Genomic DNA, 23,924 nt, shown 5'->3' with positions numbered 1-23,924 from the left:
AAACAACAGGATATACTTATACTAAAGTATTCATTGCTCATCAGAAATGCCCATTTAACTGGTTTGTCTGGCAACCTTAACCCAATTTTGCCTTGTATCCTTAACTCAGACATGTAGAAAGATAATCTTTCTGAAACAAAAATCTGATTGTATTACTGTGCTACTTTGGTGGTTTCCCAACTTCAAGCATGGCATGGAAACCCTTCACAAATAAGCCCCACCCAAGCCACATGATAGTCCCCACCTAAGCTACAAGATAGAATTTCTTGTAGTTTCCCAAATGTACTATGCTTTCTCTCTCTGTGCCTTCTAGCCTTTTGTCTATATACCTATGTATGTAAATATATAGTTCTTGCTTATCATACTTAATATTTGGTTTAAAAACACTGAATCACATTGTACACACCATTAGCTGGACTGCTTTTTCTATGTAGCGACATATCTAAAAGTTTTACTTGTGTTGCTGGATAACCTTCTGCCACATTTTTATGGCTGCATAATTTTCACCATTATGGATACTGTATTTTTCAATTAAACACTGTTTTGTTTTGTTTTTTTTAGAAATGTTTGTTTCAAATGTTCTTGCCATTTCAAATATTTCTTTAAAGAAAATCCTAAACAAATATTTGATCACATCTCTGGTAATATCTTTTGGCCAAGTCCGAGAAGGAGAATTTCTGGATCAGAGTATAACATTTTGAAGATTTTTGGTAATTAATGCTAATACAAAAAAAAAAACAAAAACCCCACTGCTGTCAATTCCAACTCATAGCTATCCTATAGGACAGAGTAGAATTGCCCCATAGAATTTCCAAGACTGTAAATCCTTATGGAAGCAGACTGCCACATCTTTCTCCTACCAAGCAGCTGGTGGGTTCAAATTGGTGATCTTTTGATTAGCAGCTGAGTGCTGTAACCACTGCTCCACTAGAGCTACTAAAAAAAAAAATACTAGTTAATGTTAATACTACCTGTTAAAGTTTTAACATTTTATACGTATCTGCCTAGGTAACCACTAATTATCCTTTTTCTAGATAGCCATGTTTGACTTGCCACTCTCACCCCCTGTCACATGCGCACCCCTACAAACACACAGACACACACTCTAATAGGGTAAGAGAACGGCCCCTCTGAGTTCCCATATTCCCTCACTATATTGTAATAACTCACTTGCGGGTCTTCCTCACCAGACTGATTGCTCTAATTGTATATTGCATTTGTGCATCTAATCACAGCACAGATCAAGATGTCTTGAACATTTGTTGTTGTCATTAGGTGCCGTTGAGTCAGTTCCAACTCATAGAGACCCTGTGTACCACAGAACGAAACACTGCCCGGTCCTGTGCCATCCTTACAATCGTTGCTATGCCTGAACCCATTGTAGCGGCTACTGTGTCAATCCATCTCATTGAGGGTCTTCCTCTTTTCCACTGACCATGTACTTTACCAAGCATGATGTCTTTCTCCAGGGACTGTTCCTTCCTGACAACATATCCAAAGTGTGTAAGACACAATCTTGCCATCCTTGCTTCTGAGGAGCATTCTGGTTGTACTTCGTTCAAAACAGATTTGTTTGTCCTTTTGGCAGTCTGTGGTATATTCATTATTCTTCGCCAACACCACAGTTCAAACGCGTCAATTCTTCTTTGGTATTCTTATTCATTGTCCAGCTTTTGCATGCATTTGATGCGATTGAAAATACCATGGCTTAGGTCAGGCGCACCTTAATTCTCAAGATGACATCTTTGCTTTTCAACACTTTAAAGAGGTCTTTTGCAGCAGATTTGCCCAATGCAATGGGTGTTTTGATTTCTTGACTGCAGCTTCCATGGTTGTGGATTGTGGATCCAAGTAAAATGAAAGCCTTGACAACTTCAGTCTTTTCTCTGTTTATCGTGATGTGGCTTATTGGTCCAGTTGTGAGGATTTTTGTTTACTTTATGTTGAGGCATAATCTCGAATGTGGAAGCATAATAAAACCAAAACTAAACCTGTTGCTGTTGAGTCAATTCCAACTCATAGCAACCCTAAAAAATAATCGCTGCTCAAAAATGCTGGATAAACGAATAGATATTTTAGTGCCTTTTTTTCCAAATAAAAAATTAGTGTTTAAATCTTGTACATAATTATCTCCATTCAACAAAAATGTATTGAACATTTACAGGCACTGTGGCAGTTGTTGCTCACAAAATGATTATGACATGGTCCTTGCCCTGGACAATTGGTGGTCTAGTGAGAGAAACAACTAAAAGGGGTACGTGAATATAATGGTTGCAGCATTAGAGGTCTGTCCATGAGATGCAGAGTGTGCAGCAAAAAGACATTTAGATTATCCTGGGTGTGTGTGTGTGTGTGTGTGTGCACGCTACGTATGTAAAGAAATGGAGGGAATAGCTGTTAATTTGTGATCACAGCTCTTATTTCACCCTTCATTTTGTCCCTTCCACACAGTAACTCCATGTTTGCCTTTAATATTTCTTGAGTTTATTGGCTATCCTTTTACTCTATTCTCAAACTGCAGCTAAACTTAAAATTGGAAAGATAAAATTGTAGAATGGTGGGAGATAAATGTTTCCTGTACGTGACATGTCAGTTCATATAGAGAAATGTGTAATGGAAAACTCTTCTATTTTTAAAAGTCAATTTACTAAAGATACCCCTCACTGGAAGGGAAACTTCTTTCTTTAGAAGAAAGACTTCAAAGTTAGTGGTAGTTGTCATAGAGGATGCTTACAGTTACCCTCATATTTTGGCTCCACCCCCGTTTCACCCTACCCTTCAACCTGCCATCTTTCTGAATCCCTCTCACCTGGTCAGGTTCTCCAGAGATGCATAGGAGAGTATAATGAGGCAAAGAGATACTCTCTGTTCTTATAGAGGACTTATACCCTGATGCCCAGCTTTTTTTCCACCAAATGAACTGGCTCGGCAACCTTGAAGGAAACCTGAAAGTCTCTCTCCCGTAAACATCTGGTTTTCTCTTATTTGAGCCACTATTGACTATGAATCAGAATTAACTCCACAACAACAGGTTTTTTGTTTGTTTGTTAATTGACTCCTGGATGTGAAAAACTAACTCGCTAGATTCCCCTCAAAGCCTCCCATGGATCCAAAGAATTCACCATCTGGATGGTTGCTCTAAGTGTCCAACCCAAGTGTAAACCAAGTGCTTTTACCATCTCAGCTCTCTTTCCAGTCAGCCCCCATAATTTTGTCATTTCTGCAATTGGGAAGTGAGACTTAGGAGAGGAGAAAATGGATTTCCACAGTTTTTGTCTCACGGTGGAGGTGTTATCCTACCTATTTCTAGTGATTTCCTGTTTTTTGTTCTAATGATTACAGTAGCTGAACACTCTCCTCCTGATGGGGAGCCAAATTTCTCAAAATATTATCATGAAGGAGGTAAGATGTAGGACCAATATAAGCACATTCTGGCTGACTCATGACCCCATAACTAGTTTGCATTCCTAGCCCTGTGTGGTGGGTATGTGTTGGCAGAGGGTTTTATAGGATATTTGTGGAGACTTATTGTCCCTGGTATAGAAAGGCAACGAGAAAAACAAGTCCTCAGTTAAAAACTAAAAGTGGAAACCAAATAATATGGCTTTGTCTGCTTGTGGAAAATGTTTATAAATTGAAACTATTATTAGGAATCCCCTGAGAGTTTTGTATTCATTATTTCTGTAGTATTGTATACATTTGTTAAGAGTATTTAACTTAAAAAACTTTCTACCATCCTGCCCACAGAACTGGAATAGTACGTGTCGGTGGCCAAACAAAAGTATGCTTTCGAGGGCATTTCCTGTCATTTGTTACTGAATTTATTCCATTATACAAGAAAACGAAACTATCTCTTATACCACATTACTTATTTCAAAAATAACTCAACGTCTGTTACCATTGCTTAAATAAGAGAAAGTCATTCACCTAAACAAAGTTTCCAAGTAAATTACATGAACAGGAAAAACATCTTTAAAGCAAGTGTTGCCACCACTCTCTTCCATTTGGCAGAGGCTTAGATCCCACCCAAACTTTGGAATTTGGAAGATCTGAGGGTAAATTCCAGACCTTCCATTTATTAGTTATACGAATTTATTTATTCTCCTAAGCCTCAGTTTCCTCATCAACAAAATGGGGACAATACCTACATTTTTGGGGTCTTACAAAGATTAAAGAGAAAACACAATGTGTTGAACATATAACGAGATCTCAAAAATGACAGTTAAGCACCTTGCCTTGTGTAAAACCAGACAAGCCAATGTGGGTAAGAGTGGCAGTTTTAACGTTAACATAAGCCACTACCTCTCTTGAAGAGTTTCCTTGTTAAGACTTATTGAAGAGCATGGTTTTCTATGGCCATTTGCCATTCTTCTTGGTTTTGAGCTTGTAGACAGAATAGCATTGACACAGTAAGATTTCATGTGTCCATAATTCTCCCGCTATGTATATGGAAGTTCCACAAAAAAAAAAAAAAAAAAACAACTGTATTTTATTAATAAAAAGGCATACAAAGAAATTTGAACAAAAATAATCTTGTACAGGGTAAATCTTCTTAGTAACTGAATTTCATGACGTGTTACAGGTCATATTTATAGATATTTAAAAGAAACACTTTTCTTGATTATTGCAGTACACAGGAGCACTGGTGGTGTAGTGGTTAAGTGCTGGGCTGCCAACCAAAAGGTCAGCAGTGTAAACCCACCACCCACTCCATGGGAGAAAGATGTGGCAGTCAGCTTCCATAAAGATTACACCCTTGGAAACCCTATGGGGCAGTTCTGCTCTATCGAATAAGGTAGCTATGAGATGGAATAGACCAGAAGGCAATGTGTATTGTAACATAGATCTCCACCATGTACAGTACATAAAGACAAAAGCTGGCAACCACATGAGCTGAGAACAGGGTATTTCATTGAAACCGTTGTTGAGTCCAAAAGCTAAATACTCCTTCCTAAAAACCTTACTCTGGATATCAAGTAAAAGAAGGGGAAAAGTGAACCTGTACCAGCAGACCAGGCCTGCAGACAGAGACTCATTTTAATAAATCAGAATGGAACATGAAAATGTCAACTTAATCAAGCATTTAAATTTTATTAATCAAGCCTAATTTTTATGAGTGCAAATAATCACTGAAGCTGGACAAATTTGTTCTCAATTGCATCAGAAACATAATTTTAATATTCAATGGACTGATGAATTTAAATGGAGAATTATCTTTATGAAACATGCTCTTCATAATTTGCCATTAAATGAGAAATTAAAAAAATCAACATAAATCTTATATAAAGGTTATTTAACTAAATGTTGGTATTAGAAATATTATAAATGCATTATGCACTAATTTAGCAATAACCCAGTACACTATGTAAAGCCAAAATAATGAGCTGACCAGAGAGGCTTTACGTAGAACATGGAGAATTGTGTTATATTGCAGGAGGCTCATGATACAATTGTTATAGGGATTTTGTGTGAGATTTCATGAACATTCTTTTTATTCAAGCTGTTACACTACAATTCACTGTTCACCACAGACATTCTTCCCAGTTCAAATGTAGGTCTAAACCCATTAGAGCTTACTTTTGCAAGGTGATTATGCTATACAAAAAAATTTAAAGTATTTTTATTATTAATTATAAAAAAAAGGGATGTAAGGAAAGAACTGAGGTTTTCTACGTAATTTTTGGCATTCAAAACATTACATTTTTCAAGTTAAATTTTCTGTCATAATGTTCTACTGCCTCAAAATATTCTAGGCACATAAAAAAAAAAGTAAAAGAAAAATCAAATTAGCGTCAGAGTAGTTTTTTCTACAAATCTACACCCATTTCCCCCACCACCTCCACTGCCCCCGACATACTGCTTAGAATAGGTCGTTCCTTATGGGTTTTTAAAGAGCGAATCAAATCTAACAGAGCAGTGTAGTTCAAAAGTTTGTTAACATTAACCTCCAAGGTAAAATGTTTTTTTCCAAATTCTATTATTTTAAGTTTCCTAGTGTTCCAAAGGAAACCCTGGTTGCATAGTGATTAAGAGCTATGGCTGCAAACCAAAAGATCAGCAGTTCAAATCCACCACGGGCTCCCTGGAAAGCCTATGGGACGGTTCTATTCTGTTCTATAGGGTCGCTATGAGTCGGAATCCACTCGACAACAGCGGGTTTGGTTTTTGGTAATATTCCAAAAGTATAGTATTTCCCAATAATATATGTGCTAAACTGTGTATTTGCCTGAAAAAGACCTTTGTGCCTAATGCAGCTCTAATGCTTCCAGACAGTTATGATGGGGTTAGAGCAAAGCACATCCATGAGAAGCCTGGAGGGCATGGTGCTTATACCAAGGTCATAGCAGTTCCCTCTTCCTGTTTGGCAGAAAATGTTTTGAATAGATAATGTGGACCCTTCATTAGAAGCTTAAAAAATAAAAATCCTAAGGTTGTTTTTAAAGTGTGAAGGCATTTAAAACCATGCCTTTTATGTTACAGATTTGTAATTCTGAAATGGAAATTTGGTTTTAAATATAGAGGTTTAAGTACATCATTTTCTCTTTTATTTGAGCTCTGTTTATTATTAACTTACAAAAATATTTTCCTATGAAACATTAAAGCTTATAAAATAAATTTGTGGTAAGTCTAATTATCTTTTAATTTCATTTAGAGAGTACATTAAACAACTCAAATATTTGGCCTTTTGTATGTGTTTTTTTTAACCTGACAAATATTATAGTTTCAAGAAAGCATTATTATTTTGAAAACACATTGTAGCTTAATAGTTGACCTATTTTTCCCTACTCAACTGAATTAATATGCAATATCCTAAAGGTACCAAGATTAGATTTTCCCTGCAAGCAAAAAATACAATACATTGTGAAGCCTTTAGATGGAGACATAGTTCAAATAAACAGCGGAATTCTGTTCACAGTGCTTTGTGTAAGTATAAGATTGAGCATTTAAGAATACTGAAAAGGGAATATGAAAAGAAACCCATTTAAGATGCTTATACTGATTATATAATTTGTATTAGTTATTGTTTAGTCTTTCTTAATGGAAGAGTTTTTCAGCATATTAAGCTGACACCTAAAAAAAAAAAAAGGTTACATACTCTTGGCCAGTAAAGTAAATTTACTGTCCTTGCACCTTACACAAAGCATATTATCCTGCAAATAAGAATACTGTTGTTGATGATGCAGGATACAGGCTATATGTAATCAGTGGCGTGCATCAAAAGTCATCTGATAGCCACATTAAAGCCACATTTCCTATTAAGAATCAGCCTAAATTACAACATGGCACTTCCCAGAATGAGCCAAGGAAATGCATTCTGCAAGAAGAGATAATTGTATTTGAGTGTCTCTAAAAATCAGGAAGTCTTTTAGCAGTAAGTACTAATGCTTTTCTTTTTAGTCTGCCTTCTCTTGTACTGCAATATATTCAGCCTCACTGGCAAGCTTATCACACTAATTATTATTACATCTAGTGGTTCAGTTATCTTGATGACTACTGTAGCTGACATACTCCAAGGTCAAATCCTTAATAGCGTGAATCAGACTAAGCTGCCATCATACACGCAGTTGCTTTTGGTTAAAACAGTATATCCCAGATATGTTTATGAGTTTTATTGTTGTTACAAACATGGAGTAAATTATATGTACAGTTTAATTGAAATATTCATCTTGTAAAACTTCCTTCTCAAAAAATCTTGTGAGAGGCAGGTGTCCTGTTGTGAAAATGGTTTTATTGACTACAAAAGTCTTTAGCCAGACCTCAGGCACTTTCAGATGCTCCAGAATAATCTGAGCGATCATATGCATCTTTCTAACCCATAGACATGCAATAATTTCATTTGGTACTTACTCACAAGTGTAATAAATCCACTGACACACAGACACATGTCCTGGTTGGTTTGTGCACACACACACAAAGCGATGTGAGTAAACTCCAGACCGTGTTGAAGAATGTGTTTCCCTAAATTCCTTTGTATCTCTAGGGTGGAAGTAGCCATTTAGTTTGTAATGGATCCAAATATAAACATCTGTATACATTTGGATGCCCTATAAATATGAAATTAAATATGGAACTCCTTTTCTTTTATGATCATTTTCTTTCTTTAATTTTTTACTACTGCAGTTGCACATCTGGGCAGCAGTGCTTTCTTCTTTAATTTAGATGCGTTGCTTTTTTATAGATCGTGTTTGAGTTGTGCAGTTTGAATTTGTGCATCTATTCCTTCTGAACACAGGAAAATATCCACTTAATTCAAAGATTTTTTCGGAGGGGAAAAAAGTAAACATAAGAAAGAAGCTGGCAGGTTTGTGTCAGCTTTGGCTTTCGAGGGTTTTGAGTTTGTAGGACTCAACACTTATGTTACATACAAGATTAATATCACTAAGATTCTTTTGGTTGCTTTTTGTTTAAAGGAACAGAAAAAAGTGAAAGACTTTATCCCTGGGAAAAATCATAATATGAAGTGTTTGAAGAATTATGCTGAAATCTTTTAACCCCCTTTTGTCACTTTAGTTAAAAAAAAAACAAAAACCCAAGTTGATATTCAGAAATAATAAATACTACTCAGTGTCACGTGATGTTTTTAATAATGAAGTTTACCTGACTCTAATTTTCCTCTTCCTTTCACTGTCTTCGTCTTTTTTTTTTTTCCCCTTTTCCTAAATCCTTGTGGTTGTCTCCCTAACACGTTATTTGTCTGGTGGAATAAATATAACATATTGTCATATTTTTATTCCTATTACTAACATCATGATTAATATTTTCCAGTCAAATAACATTTTATTTCATTGCAAATCATAAAGAATTTACTTGTGCTGCATTACAGTTGAAAGCCTTGCAATAGTAAAAGAGCTCTTATACAACCGTATATGATGTATAGATTTTACAGATGCAATTTTTTTCCACTTTAAAGATGAATTTCTAAAATGTATAGCCACATATTGTATTTCGTATGTTCATAAAATGATCCAACAAACATCAAATATGAAAGATTAAATATTATGCTTTTTTTTTTTTTGAATGTTACTTAATCTTTGGCTGTAATGTAGCTGGCGTGCTACGTTTGAGGCCTAAGTGTGTTTTTTTAAAATGTCATCTTTATTAGTATTACATTCAAGGAATAGTACCAAGAATCAGTTTCTTTCAAGACCTTCCTCCAGTGTGTGGCATATAAGTCTGAGACGAGCGACATTACAGAAGGTCATGTCACTTTTAACTGCTTGCATTACATCTTTCTGATTTCCCTAGTGCCCTTCCTTTGTTTGATTAATACTACTTGCTTTCAAGCAAGGTACCAGAAAGCATAATTTGGAAAGAGGATTCTAGAGCCTATCTAAGATGTTTTCCCTCAAAAAAAAAAAGAAAGACAAGAAAAAAAAAACCCAACTTGGTAAATGGATCTTTTCTAACACATGCATTTTTTGTCATACTTTTTTTTTCTTAAGGAAATCCTACATATTAAAGTTTTGCTGACAAATGTTTGGTCAACTGGACTTTGTGTACTTGAAAACAAAACTATGTAGTGCTCCTTTGTTTTCATTTGAAGGAGAGAGATCTGGAATTTGAGACTAGGCTTCCTTTTTTTATTTGTTTTCCTTAGTTAAGTGTTAAACTCCAGCACTCTTCCTAAATAGCAGGTGTTACTTGAGTTCTCTGGGAAAGGTTGCAATTTCGTGCAGTCATTAAATGCACTTCAGTGATATATACAGTTTGTTTTTAAAAGCTCAGTTTGCAGTTTCTGTATTCATTGCATTTGGCCAGAGATCGTGTCATAAAGCATAGTTCAGCTTCAGAGACACTCTTGCCCTCAAAGCCGCTCATTTCACTGGCCCGCAAAAGCCTGACGATCAGTTGTGAAAGCATCATCATTTTAATTTGCAATTCTTATCCACACCTCTCCCTGGGCCCTGTATGTGTTTCTTAATATCAGTGAAAACATAAATCAGAATTCTGTGTGCCATTAAGAACACTGAATATTTTCCCAGGAAAAAAAATAATTTCCAAAAATTCATGTTTAAAATATTAAGTTGATGTTTTTATTAATAACATATTTGCGTACTTATGTTGATATAGGAACTGTGCTAAATGCTTTATATACATTATCTTATTAGGTCCTTAATCAGCACTGTGGGACAGGTGCTATTATTGTCTTCATTTTCCAAGGTACCTTAACTTCACCTGAGCAACTTGTAATAGTGGGGTACATTTTGAAGTAGCTCAAAGGCATCTGTAGAAAACTATCTCTATTGTAAATCCTCACTTGTGGATGTTTATGATGGAACGTTTAAAAGGCACTGGAGGAGGGGAAAAGCCCTCACCAGAGTGCTAAAACCCAACACAAAGGCCTCTCACTAACACAACACTTTTCTGCCAAATTTAAAAGCAAATGGTTGTGTTGGGTGGTTCTGACTGCACATTTGTGGAGCAATTGTGCATAGCCAATTACCGTCTCGTGCAGGGGAGAAACAGTTTGGGTTTTGCAAAATGAAGAGTCTGATTTCTGTGGGCCTTCTTTGAATCATCTTTGCATAGAAGTTCCACAGCTGGTTTCTAGAACATGTAAAATTAAGCTCTTGGTTTGTTTTGTGGTTCAATAGTATTTTGAATTTTTGAAAATGGTGGAGGTCTCAAATCTAAATATAAAGGTTCAATATTAATTTTTTCTTTAATTTTCAGGCAAATGTTTGAGAACATTTTGAATATTTGCCTTTATCAGTCTGCATCATATATTAAAAACAAAAAAACCAAACCTGTTGCTGTTAAGTCAATTCTGACTCATTGCAACACTACAGGACAGAGTAAAACTGCCCCATAGTGTTTGCAAGGAGCACCTGGTGGATTCAAACTGCCAACCTTTTGGTTAGCAGTCGTAGCTCTTAACTACTACGCTACCAGGGTTTCTGTATCATATATTATGTAAAAGTTCTTCCAGGTGAGCTAGTTCAGTTCTGTGAGATAAATGATAGGCACTTTACCAAAAAGCATATCCAAAGATATGAATAGATAATGCATTCATCGATTGACTTAATCAACCAAGCATTTCTTGAACAGCTATGATGTGCCTTGCAGTCTGCTAGGCACAGACACCATTCTGCCTTCATCGCCCCTGCAGTATGGTGATAAGTGCTGCAGAGGGGAGGTATATAATACATTCTTAATAACAGCTAGCTAAAACATGGTTTGAGTTCATCCACAGGACTACAAGTGGAATATTCATTTCATTTTCCACAAGCTATTTGATATATGACCCTGCACAGGTAATTATAGCAAAAAAAAAATTAATTCTAAAATTTTAAAGATCATTTTATTAGAGGTACAAAATAATAACCATAAAAAAAAAATCATGTGAGGGTGAGGTGACTTCTTGGTGCCACACAGTTTACTGATATATTGTGGCTCCTTTTCCTTTTTCAAAGCTCAGTCACAAGTAGCCCAACTTTGAATAGCCTGGCATACATTGCCTGGATTGTCACTCTCGTTCTCTGTATATTTGTGATGTGACTACTTCAAATTTGAGGAAATTAAAAGTTAGCATGAAAAGTTATCTGATAGTCCCCATTTAAATACTACTGGATTGTAAGCCTCTTGAGGGCTACTGTGTGTAGAGATGAGGTGCCTATGTGTTATTCAACTTTGTATCGCCACAGTACCTAGCACTGTGTGCCTTGGGCAAGGGGGTTTATAACAAATGCTTATGGAATGGTTGAATATAGTTAGAGAGAATGGCCAAGTGTCCTTCATTCTTGCTAAGACTGAATTGCTTTATCTGTCCCCAAATTAAGTGTAAGTTCTCACGAGATACTGGATACAGCACATTGTTATACTGTGGTTCTTTTGAAAGGTGGCATGTCCAAATGAAACACCACGAAGTTCTACCATGTAATAGAAAATTTAAAGTGTGATGTTAAACTGGGAATAATCTCACCGGATATCAGATGATTTTGGTTACATATTGGTTCATGAGACCTGGAAATGTTATTTTTAGGATTAGTCAATGCTTTTCAAATACTTATGAATAATTATTAGGAATAACTGAGAATTCTAACATGTTTTCTCAGTTTTTATAACTCTGAATAATACAGTCTTAGTTATTGAGGTTTTCATTCATAGCAAATTCCTGTCCATATCATAAAGTCAGATGAAAGAAGGACTGGGTGTCTCTATGTCCTAAAATTATAGGCTCTGGTAGAAAATGTTGAAAATATTTGATAACCATAATTCTATTGATTCTATCCAGAGATAGAGACTAGATTTTTTTTAAAAAGGCATCACAAGAATTTTAAAATGATATTAAATGGCATGTATACAACCATCAGTTGGCATTTACCTGAATTGCAACCCCTCCCAAAAGCTTTTCAAATTTTGGTTTCCATGGAATGTGTGTGTGTGTATCTGTGTGTGTGCACGCGCGCGTGTGCGTACACACAGATGTATAAAATCATCAAGAAATAACTAAAATGGGGTAAGGTCCAATTCTTAATGCCTGCAGTTATATACTGTTCGAGGCAAGAGGAAATTATTTGGCAAATCCAAAATGACTATTCCATTCTGCTGAAGTAGCCAAACTAAACCGAAAAAAAGACCAAACCCATTGTGTCAAGTCAACTCTGACTTGTGTGGATTATCTGGAAATTTAATTTTAATTCTCTGTAATTTTATACAAGAATTATATTATGAGAATGGGCATTATTGTTAAATGAAAATGAGAAATGTATCCTATACTCAAGTATGTATAATATGTGTATAATATGTATATGTATAATGTATGTATAACGTATAATGTATATGTATAATATGTATATGTGTAATAGGTGGATATGCATGCATTTTATTTAATGGCTCATATCCACCTACAGAGGTTATTTATATACACATACTATACATACTTGAGTATAGGAGTATAGCTTGCATGTATTTTATTTAATGGCTCCTAGTTTGGCTGCTCACTATAAGTAGCTCAACTAGGAGCCATTATATAAAACACATGCATGCATATCCATCTACAGAGGTTGTACACATGTATTACACATACTTGAGTATAGAAGTATAGGATACGTTTCTCATTTTCTTTTAATAATAATGCCCATTGTTGTAATATAATCCTTGTATAGAATCACAGAGAATTGAAATTAAAGTTCCAGATAACCCACAAAAATCAACCCAAAAAGTAATACAGAGATGGTCAAGAGTTGACTTTTATTCATAAGAATTAGATTTGAGGCAAAAAAGCTGTTGTTGATCTTACGCCGTAGATCGCCAGCATGAACCAATTGAAAGATACAGTTTTTTAATCTTGGAATTTGGTGAAAAGTAAATTAGGAATAGCAGACCTGCTTTATGCTTAAAGTGCCAGGTGAATATAGACAGCAGAGTAGGTAAGAAGGAAATTTCCTGGTTTAAAGCATCCACCAAATTAATGTTAGTTTACCTGATGCATATTTCAAATTCTTTAAGTTGTCACAGAGCTTTTCATACAAATAGGGTTTCCCTGACTAGATTACAGTTCCCTGGTTTTGATCAATTAAAGGCGGAGCATTTTCCTAATCCCTATCTCTAGATCAAATGTTCTCTCTCGCTGCATCTGTTTCGAATGTTAATAAAGTTCTCATTTCCAAAAGACTCAAAATGACAGAACAAAATTTTCTCCTTTAAGATCATGACAACGACTTCTGTTTCTGTCTGCAGGTAGTAGAGGACATGCTGGAGGACGAGGAAGAAGAAGATGACAAAGATGACAAGGTAATTATCTTTCCCAGCACTTGGGTACCTGGGGATGGGGAAATGTAGACATGACACTGTTTTCACAGACAGTTAAAAAAGGACTTGAAGTGTTTGAGTCCAGAAAATTGGACAGTGCTGTTTATCATCCTAACAATGCCACTGCATGTTGCAAAGAGGGAGAGAAGGCTATAAATCCTCCACGTTTTTGTCCAGAGCTGGGTCAAATATTTTTCTGCCAGGAACAAAAAAATAATTCAGCTTGTCTGGAACTTGATAGCTCTCATGAAGATAACGGCAGTGACAACTGTTTTTGAAGGGCAAAAAACTGTCCTATCTTGAGTATTACAAATTGGGCTACACTTTGGGGGGAGAGGAAAGTGGAAAAATAGCAGCAGTCTGCATGAGTTCGAACATGGATATTGTCATCTGTAATTTCAAAAATTGTTCAGCAAAAGGACACATATGTGTGGAGTGCTCCAGGCTCCGGAGGAATTTAAATAATGCAGGTACTCACAGTCACTGCCTAGCTTTGGAATGGCCCTGTGGCTCATAGGTCTGGGAAGTTCATTCCGAGAGGCTCATATTCCGATTGCAGGTTCACTTGGGCACAGTGACCGTAGTAAATAACAGCTAGTTTCTAAGACTGCTTGGATTGGTTGTCCCCTGGGAAGAAGGGACACTACAGAAAGGAAATTAGAATGACCTTGCAATGCTGCAGCAATGGCTGGGGTTGGAAGGACAGCTTTCTATGGCAGGAGGATGGTGATACTGTCTTATCATTTCTCTGGGCATTTCTAGAGTGAAAATATAAAAAGTCCCAGAGTAGGACTGGGAAGAAGGAGAGAGAATAGCATTAATTGTTTCCATATTGTTCAGCATATAAAACCAGGTAGACCAGTGTCTATCTGACTTCTGTTGTAGTAAAGCAATGAAATTTTTTGAAGAAAGGAGAAAAACAGTGTATCTTAATTTATGCTCTTGACCTTTGATTCCGGCAGAGATGTACAGTTATATCCCAGTGTAAGAATTTGTGCGCGGGAAGCAAGCATTAGAAATGTCTGAAAAAAACTCACAGCGATTAGTTAACCTCCCAAATGATTTTTTTTTCTTGACTGATATTCAATGCTTGAAGGAAAATGGAAACATGGACACATATACACACACACGCACACACCCCCTTTCTTTCCAATGCTATTTCAAACATTTTTAAATTGAGAGAGCTTTTACGTGAAATATTCTTCTGTACATCATTTAATCATTAGCAACATCATCAAACATAAACTAACAAAATCTCCTTCCTGCAAAAACACATACGTACTTGTTTTCAATGTTAAATAACATGAGCATACACTTCTGGCAATAAATGATATGATTTATTGTTAAGGTCAGTTGTAGAGCTGTAAAGAGCTTGTATTTTAACTCAACATGCCAGCTCTGAATCATCATTTCTCTGCTGATAAACACTGAGCTGCCATCCATTTATGGCCATTTCCCCTTGCTTGTTGCTGCTTTATCATTAAAGCCACCATAAAGATCCATCCCAGCAGCAGGCGTTTCCCCAGAAATGTGAATAAATGGAAACCCTTAGTGAAGTCTAGTACTTCAATGTCCCTGCTTGAAGCCAGCCTATATATATATATATATATATACTTTTTTTTTTTTTTTTTTTTTTACCAGTTTGTTGATATTCTGCACCGCTAACCTCCCCTTTGGATGATCATTTTTTAATAGAGAGGATGTTGGGAGTGGGAAACAAACAGACATGCCTTGTTAACCATCTCACCAAAACATAGATGTCAAGTGGAACATGCCAGGGTGGAAGCAACACCAACTCTCTGGAGTGGCATCTATTGTAATCTAGTGTTTAGTTGCCTGAAATCGACACCCTGGTTCTAACACATTTTCAGATCTAGTTACCAAAGTTGATTGAAACTGAGCACTTAAATTATTTACTGTGTGAATTCAACTCTATTCTTCTGTACCAGATGCTTACACACGGTGTGTTTTTTATATGAAAGGATTGTGAGCTGATTTTCATAAATCCAACCCTTTATTTGAGGAATATATTTTTATTAATAACACGATTGATGGCCTAAAAATCGTATCTGAACAAAAAAAAGAAAATGGCAAATGCAATAATTTACAATAGCCTTTTAAGTGCTGGCATAATAGAAGAGAGAATCTTAGAGTGGACATCTTGAAATATAAAGTTTTTATTATAAGAAATGGAAGTATGAAAGGATACTCCAAGTTTCCATTTACCAGCGTCTGTCTCTTTCCCAGCTCTCACAGTGGGAAATGTTTAAGTCTTGACTATCAGTATGTCTGCGTAGAAGGGTAATTTCCTACTTTAAAAAATTCATTGGTTCCTCTATTTAAAGTTTGTGTATAGAGTCATGCGTAATGGAATTTTGTGAGAAAACAAATGTGTTTTTTGCCATACGAGCAGGTACTGACCTCTAGCTCTCATTATTTCTCTGTTTTCTCATATGGTATAATAGTGGGGTCAGGTCAGTGGGTCCTCTTATAGGATAAAAGTAAAAAAGATTAATAAATGTGCCAAAGCCTCACTTTAATTGAACCTGAAGCATATGTTGCAAGTATGTAAAATATGTCCCAGATGTTTCACCAGGGTTAGTGTCTTAGCTTTCCCTGATTACCACAAGGCAGAGCTATTAGTCCTCTAACCTTTGGACTTGGGGGTAAATGGGGTATTACGTGGCACAGAACGAGAGCACCTGTTTTCCATTCAGCAAAGACCCCTGGCAGGCTTTGCGTAAGCTCATCCATATGTTTTCACTTAGCAGATTGTTAGGTGATTATGAAAAGTGTCTTTCTTTAGAGCCAGCGTTGATATTAGTCACTCACAATGAAAGGGCAAGTCATTGGCTACTTGACAAGGTCCGTGTGGGCATAAGCCGAAGTCGTTTATTTCATTTGAGCTTGGAGTGTTTTCCCTCAGCATAGGTATATAAATGGCAAAGTCACTGGTGTAAGGAGAAGTAGATAAAGATTATAATTAGTTAAAACACTAGTTTTGTGATAGCTTTTCATTAGTACTGACTTTAGCACCCAGAAATTGGTGAGAGATAAGTCATGGATGAGTTTTTACCTGGGATCCCAGATCTTGAAGTTTTTTTCAGATTATGGTCTTATAAGTTTTTTTTTTTTCCTGAGTTCTTTTTTATTAAAGCTGCTAGTCATTATTCAGTTGAGGGTTTGTGATCTTCAGACTTATCCTTCGTTCTAGGATCCATTGTCCACATTTGCTTAAATCTAAAATTAGGTGGCTTTTCTCTTAATCCAATTCTGAGATTTTCACAAAGGCAGAGAATATGGGTTTTAAATGGTAGGTCTTAGTTATGAATCACTGACTTGTTAATATTTTTACTTATCTGTATTATGTAGCAGCACTATGTTAAACTGTGCTAGAGAGGACATTTTTCCTGAATTAAATGTTAGAAAGACATCATACTGCGTTCTCAATTCCCTTTGTTGTACAGCTTTCTCTCAGTCGTCAACCACGAAGCCACAGTTATGATCTGATTTTGATCTGACACCAAATTTGGCCGATGTGGTTAATAGCAAATACGACTTAGCTAAATTACCTTGGCGGAGCTATCAATAAGCCACATGATAGTGTTTTTCACTATGTTATAGATAATAATACAGCAGTCAATCTGCATAATCTAGACATCTAATTAATAAAGATCAGCTTTGGTTTTGTAGCTTAAAAAGTTTAGGCATGCTTCCCATGGTGCTTCCTAGCCTCGTAATAAGATCCAGCTGCAATATCAGGAAGCAGAAGATAGAATGCAGACTTTCCTCAGGAAAAGCATAGATTCAAATGCATGGCATTCTAGTAATGTTTATTGATAAAAGATATTAAAATGCTCAGGCATTTATGCTTACACTGCTTCTTTTTCTTCTACCATTATTGCAAGGTTAGTGTGTTTCAAGATAACTAGATGCCATTGAGTGAAACGTATCAGAGTTACCTCACAATACACAGATTGTTCACTTTAATTCTGGAAATCTGTGTATTCTGGCTTAATCCTCAAGCCCTATGTATATAATATACCCAAGATGCATATGTCTCCAGGCATCTGTGAGGTGGAGGAAAGCGATAACTCCAATATATGATATAGAGAAGATCCTAATCTAACAAAATGGCTTTTTCCAGTTATATTCAATGAAATACATGCATGGTAGGAAAACAGATCAAGACTTTGGAGAAACGGAAGGAGAGAGGATACAAGGAAAAACATATATTTAAAAAAAATTCCTAAATCACATTTAACTGGGATACCATCGTGTTCATTAGTTTTCTATTGCATGAAAAATTATCACAAATTTAGAATCTCAAAATAACACCCATTTATTAGCTCTCAGTTCAATAGGCCATAAATCTGATGTTGCTCAACTGGGTTCTTTGCTCAGGATCTTGTGCTCAGGGGGTCAGTCAAGCTGAATTCTCACCTGGAGGCTCTGAGAAGAATCCACTTCCAAGTCCGTTCAGGTGGTTGGCAAAATTCATTTCTTTGTGGTTATAGGATTGAAGTCCTTGTTCTCTTGCTTTCTGACACCTCTTAGCAGCCACCTTCAAGTTCTTTTCATTATAACCTCCTTTATTAATCAGAGGAGAATCTCCTATTTAGTGAATTCCTTTTACTGTTCAAACCTCTTTCTTCAGCATAACCTAGTCCCTTTAAGGGCTCACCAGATTAGTTCAGGCCCACCCAAGATAATCTCCCTTTCTTAAAGTCAACTGTACCAGGTAACATAACCTAATCATGGAAGTGAATACCATCATGTTATAAATCCCACACACACATCAGTGGAGGGAACTAGACAGGACCTGTGTACCAAGAGTGGAAATTTTGGCAGTTCTCTTAGAATTCTGTCTACCCAAACTGTCTAGACCTATCTGTGCTCTAAAGGAAAAAATGGAACAATCTTTGTGTTTCTCTTGCATATCTATTGCCAGACTGTAACCCAACTATCCTACAATAAGCAAATCAGGAAAGCCTGCTTACCTAATTGTGTCATTGCAAAGATTATAGGAAATACCTCCTACAAGAGGTATAAACTGAGGTATATTTTACAATCATAGTATAATATACCCCACTTTGCTTATTATCTAATTGTGATCTGGGTGAGGATGGTTGGGCAGAAAGAAGGCCCAGAGGGGCTATTTATTTCATTTTATTGTCATATTCTCTTGACAAGAGCAAATAATAAAATTAGCAACAAGGGAGAAAAATCCATTCCTCTTTGGGGGACCTGTTGGTTCTTAGACCTACTGAGCTAATGACCCCCTGACCTGGAGTCAGTAGAAAACCCCTCTACTTCATCTAGAAGCATAGCAACATTAGAACTAGAAGAGAGCCAAGAAATAACCTAGTTCAACCCTCTCATTTTAAAATGAAAAAATTGGTTCAGCCAAATTTGAATTGTCAAAGGTGATATAGACAATAAGCAGCAGAGCCATGGCTAACTCTCAGGTTTTCTGACACCAAATTAGGCGTTTTTACCCTTCCTTAAGACAATGTTTTCCAAGAAAAAAATTCAAAGTAAAGCTGCGTACTACCTCAGGCATGATCTTTAAAATACTTAAGTAGCACAGTAAGGGAACACACCTTCCATCCCAGAGAGCGGTTCTTCGCTTTTAAGTTTCCACTTTTCTTGGCTGTTCTACATATTCAGCCCTTTCCTGCCACTCTAGCTATGGGGTGTCTGGTAGGCAGAATAATAGCCCCCTAAAGACGTCCATGTCCTGAAATCCCCGGAACCTGTGAGGATGTTATGCTTCATAGGAAAGGGGAATTAAGGTAACAGATGGAATTAAGGTCGCTACTCAGTTGACCTTACAATGGGAAAAGCCTCCTAGCTTATCCAGGAGAGCCCAATGTAATCACAGTACGGAAGAGGGAGATAGAAGAGAACGTCAGAGTGATGCTATGTGAGAACTCGGCCTGCTGTTGCTGGCTTTGAAGGTAGGGGAAGGGGACCACAAGCCAAGAAATGTGGGTGGTCTCTACAAGCTGAAAAAGGCAAGGAAACAGCCTCCTCTAGAGCTTCCAGAAAAAAATGCAGCCCTGCCCACACCCTGACTTTAGCTCAGGGAGACCCATTTCAGACTTCTGAACTACAGAACTGTAAGATAATAAATGTGTCTTACTTTCAGCCTCACTAAGTTTATGGTAACCCATTACAGCAGCAATAGAAAACTAACACAGGTGCCTTCCGACTGCATACTGTACGTTGTCATTAGGTGCCCGTCGAATTGCTTCTGACTCATAGCGACCCTATGCAAAATGGAAGGAAACACTGCCAGGTCCTGTGCCATCCTCACAGTCATTGCAGTGTTTGAGCATTTTGTATTCTTGCCCAAAAAACATTGCACTTTAAAGCACTAGATCTGAGTTCCTAATTTTCCTTACTTAATCTTATTCTTCTACATAATTATGGCTACGCAGTTCTTTATTCAATGTGAAACTAAAACCTTATCTAAGAAAGCAACATTTTATCCAAATTGCCTTAGTTTTTATTTCAGAAGAGCTCATCCAAGAATGTGAGAGGATTATTGTCTATCTCTAGTGCAGCTGTGGACTTGCTTGTGTTATTAATTGGTCAGTAGGGCAGTAAGACATGGTTAACTTCAGTTTTCTACAGAAGAATTTCTCTTCCTCACCACATTCATTCCATTCCTTAAAGTGATTCAATCCTACAAAGCTCCAGGGCAGTGAATATTGACCTTATTTAGATCACAGACCCTTTGAGAACCTGAAGAAAATTATAGACTTCCCCCAAAGAAGAAAAAAATACGAGTACACACACACACACACACACACACACACACACACAAACCTTTTTTCGTGCATTTACTGCAATGGAAATTGAATTATTTTACAGAAGCTATAAAATATCTTTATAAAGTCTTATATCTCAGTTGCTCTTACCACCTTCCTCTTGACATTGATGCCTACCTGTTTCCTCAAACACTTGAGATACATGCAAATTTCACACACACAAAAAAATTTAATTTAGTTCAAAAGAATTCAGCATGAAGGCTAATGTTTGGCTTGATATGAATTTAGGGAGCAGTTTGTGACACAGCAATGGCTTGCTGTCTTTGACATCCAGTTGACTATAGTTTTTCAGTTTCATGGCAAGAAGTGCTGAAAACACTGAATTGGCAAAAACGCACAGTAACAAACAATAATGGGAGTACCTGTGGCTTTATGATGTGAAAGTTGGGCATAGTTAGATTTCCTAGAATTCTCTAAAATCCTTTAAGTTGAATTCACACTGTGTCACTGAGGTGATCTTTTGCAAAGTCTGTCATTTGAAAAATTAATTAACTATGGGAAAAAAAAGTCTATGTCATTGATACTCTGTCATTAAAAAATAGGATTCAACATTCACGGTCTACTTTAAGGTCATTGGGAGCAGAATTAATTTTCAAAAGGGTTATCTTGTGTTTCCATCTGTCTGTGCGTTTCTACCAGTAAACAAATTAGTGAACTTGGCTACTGTTTACTCCAGGCTACAGAAACACTTCTCCAACCCTGAATGTTTACGTAAATGTCTTCCTCAGAAATGCCCATTCCAGAGAGGCAATTTGGTTAAAAAAAAAATTCAAATAGAAAGATTTACCTAGACAATTTGGCAAGAATATCCACCAAGTAAAGCAAACTACGAATGAACTCTTTCCTGTTGAGTTATTTGATAGTTGGATCCCTTTACTCAAAAAAAAAAAAAACCAAACCAGAACTTTCATTTGAAGTTCAATAAAATGCTTCAAGACAGGTCCTCTGGAAAGCTAGTTAACTTCTATGTTGTAGCAATGAACTTCCTCTTCTACTCCCATTTCTTGACAAAACTTCTTGAAATAGCAGCGTGTCAGCCCTGGCTCTCATGAGGTTGACAACGTTCATAGAAATAGACGCGATTTTTTCAGAATCGCTGGCAGAGTCGTTGACACCAGCTGACACCACTGCATGTTGAGATGAGGAGCATGTTTTTTCACCAAAGCAGCAGAACCAGATGTGTTGCCAAGCATCACAGATGCTCCATCTGAGCCCAGGGTGCCAAGATTTTTATTCTGCCTGAAAATTTGTTTGGCAAAGAAATTTTCCACCGTTTTGAAGACATTGACTCTGCAGATTCTAAAAGGAGTTCACAAATTAGGACTTCTTCCTTGATTGCAAGAACTTGCCAACAGAATTTGGCTGTGTAAACAGAGGCATATATTTTCATTAAGTTACATGTAAAAGGGATATATTAAAGAAACGTCATAAATTCTTTAGTTGTTGACATCATTGATGAGGACACAGCTTCAAAAAAATATGTGGCTTCAAAATAATTTCAGTGGCATATGGGTTATTTTTCTTGGTGATATGATGAACTCATAAAAATGTTTCAATACATATTTTTGGGGGGAGGAGGGAGGAAGATAAGTAAAAATCCAGGTAAAGTCCAAGCCTTTAAAAATCAGGATGTTTTTATGTAAAGAAAAATATCAACAATGTCTAATATATTTTCAGAATAGACGGACATGAGGCAGTCATTCAATTTTATTGGTTTTATATTTCCACTGGCCAGAATCTTACAATTTTTATATTCTGTCACCCTCCATACTTAATGTAAAACCAATAGATATGTAAACTTTATGGCACTATTTTTTTCTTTGACATTTGCCAACTTAAACTAGACTCACAGTAAATAAAGATGGATGACTATAATCATGTTGGCAGGGTGTGTTTCCTTAGATTCCAATCACAGGAAACTATTCTAGAGGTCTCAACATGGTAGTGAGGAAGGAGTAGTGATGATGTCACCTGTCTGTTTATTTTCAATAGCATCTTTGGTAGATTTATTATGTTTAAAATATACTTTCCTGTCCCATTGTTATCAGACTTGGCCACGTAACTCACTTTGGTTGACACATGCTGCTTCCAAGCAGAAGCTTTAAGAGACACGCTTTGCTCTGCCATCTCTCTTTTTGTTCTGCAACAAGGCTGGAACAGTCCACTTAGGAGCTACTCCCTCAGCCTAGGTCCTGGAATAAAAATGAAATGGAGCCAATCTGTGATGGACATGTAGTGTGAGCAAGAAATAAACCTTTGTCTTATAAGACTCTAAGATTTTGAGATCTTTGTTATCTTTGTTACTGCAACCTAACCTAGTCTAAGCTGACACATACAGCATCCATGTCTTACCACTCTGAGCGAATCAATGCCATAGTATTATAATTTGATATAAACAATGATTTTTTTTATATAGATGTAATCACAGTTTCAGAAAGTTAAAAATCTGTTTACTTCCTTCATTTACAGACCAATTCATCTTGAAGTCCAATCTCAGACATAGGTTGAACTGTTTTGCTATTGTGTCTCTCTCACTGAAAAGTGATACTTTCATTCCATAAACATATTGAGAGACAAACCACTGGATAGATAAATAAAACACAATATGGGCCTTTCAGGAGTCACTATACCAATAATCATAATACAATCAGAAAAATCTTATAAAAGTTATGGACAAAGTTTTATGGGAAAACAGGAGAATGACCAGCTTCACAAAAGTGTCAGGAAATGTTGCACAGAGAAAGTGACATTTAACTTGGGCCTTGAAGGATGGATGAGAATGTACCAGGAAGCATGGTATATAAAAGCAAGAGGCATCGGCATCATAGGAGAATAACAGGTGTGAGAGAACTGGAAGGAAATTACACTGCAAAGGTCCATTTAAGATTGTGAAGGCTTTGGCTGTCTTCTAAAAAGTTTCAATTATATCCTCCGCACAATGAGGAATCAATAGTAGCTTTAGAGTAAAGAATTGTTATGATGAAATTTATGCTTTAGGAAGAAAACTTTGGATGGAATAAGAAGAAAATAAGACTTGAAGTAGGAAAATATGCTAGGAAGTACTACAGTAGACCCAGTAAGAAATAATGGCATCTTTAAATTAAAAGTAATACTGGGAATAGAATTTTTTTAAAAATTGAGAGATATTTTAATAGTAAAATAATATCACTGAAAAATATATATTGACGAGAGTAAAGGAAAATTTAGAGTGTGGATGACTATGAGATACCCAGCTAAGAGAACCTTGTATTTGTGTCGAACTCCACATGATTCAAAGCATTTCATTTCATTACCTTATTTAATATTCACAATAGCTCTGTATATTGACATTTA

The 23,924-nt window shown here is 36.4% G+C and overlaps 1 protein-coding gene across 9 annotated transcripts in view; it reads left to right on the top strand.

Annotated features, from left to right (window-relative positions):
* Positions 1 to 23,924, top strand: part of MCTP1 (multiple C2 and transmembrane domain containing 1) — a 610,169-nt gene that overhangs the window by 520,600 nt on the left and 65,645 nt on the right. For all 9 annotated transcript variants that reach the window (XM_049868369.1, XM_049868360.1, XM_049868332.1 and 6 more), the window contains one exon: positions 13,684 to 13,737. In XM_049868369.1, the coding sequence (XP_049724326.1) occupies positions 13,684 to 13,737 (54 nt within the window). The remainder of the gene's footprint in view (positions 1 to 13,683; positions 13,738 to 23,924) is intronic.

This window comes from Elephas maximus, chromosome 2, assembly GCF_024166365.1.
Source record: "Elephas maximus indicus isolate mEleMax1 chromosome 2, mEleMax1 primary haplotype, whole genome shotgun sequence".
Lineage (NCBI taxonomy): Eukaryota > Metazoa > Chordata > Mammalia > Proboscidea > Elephantidae > Elephas > Elephas maximus.
This window is presented reverse-complemented; position numbering and strand designations above follow the sequence as displayed.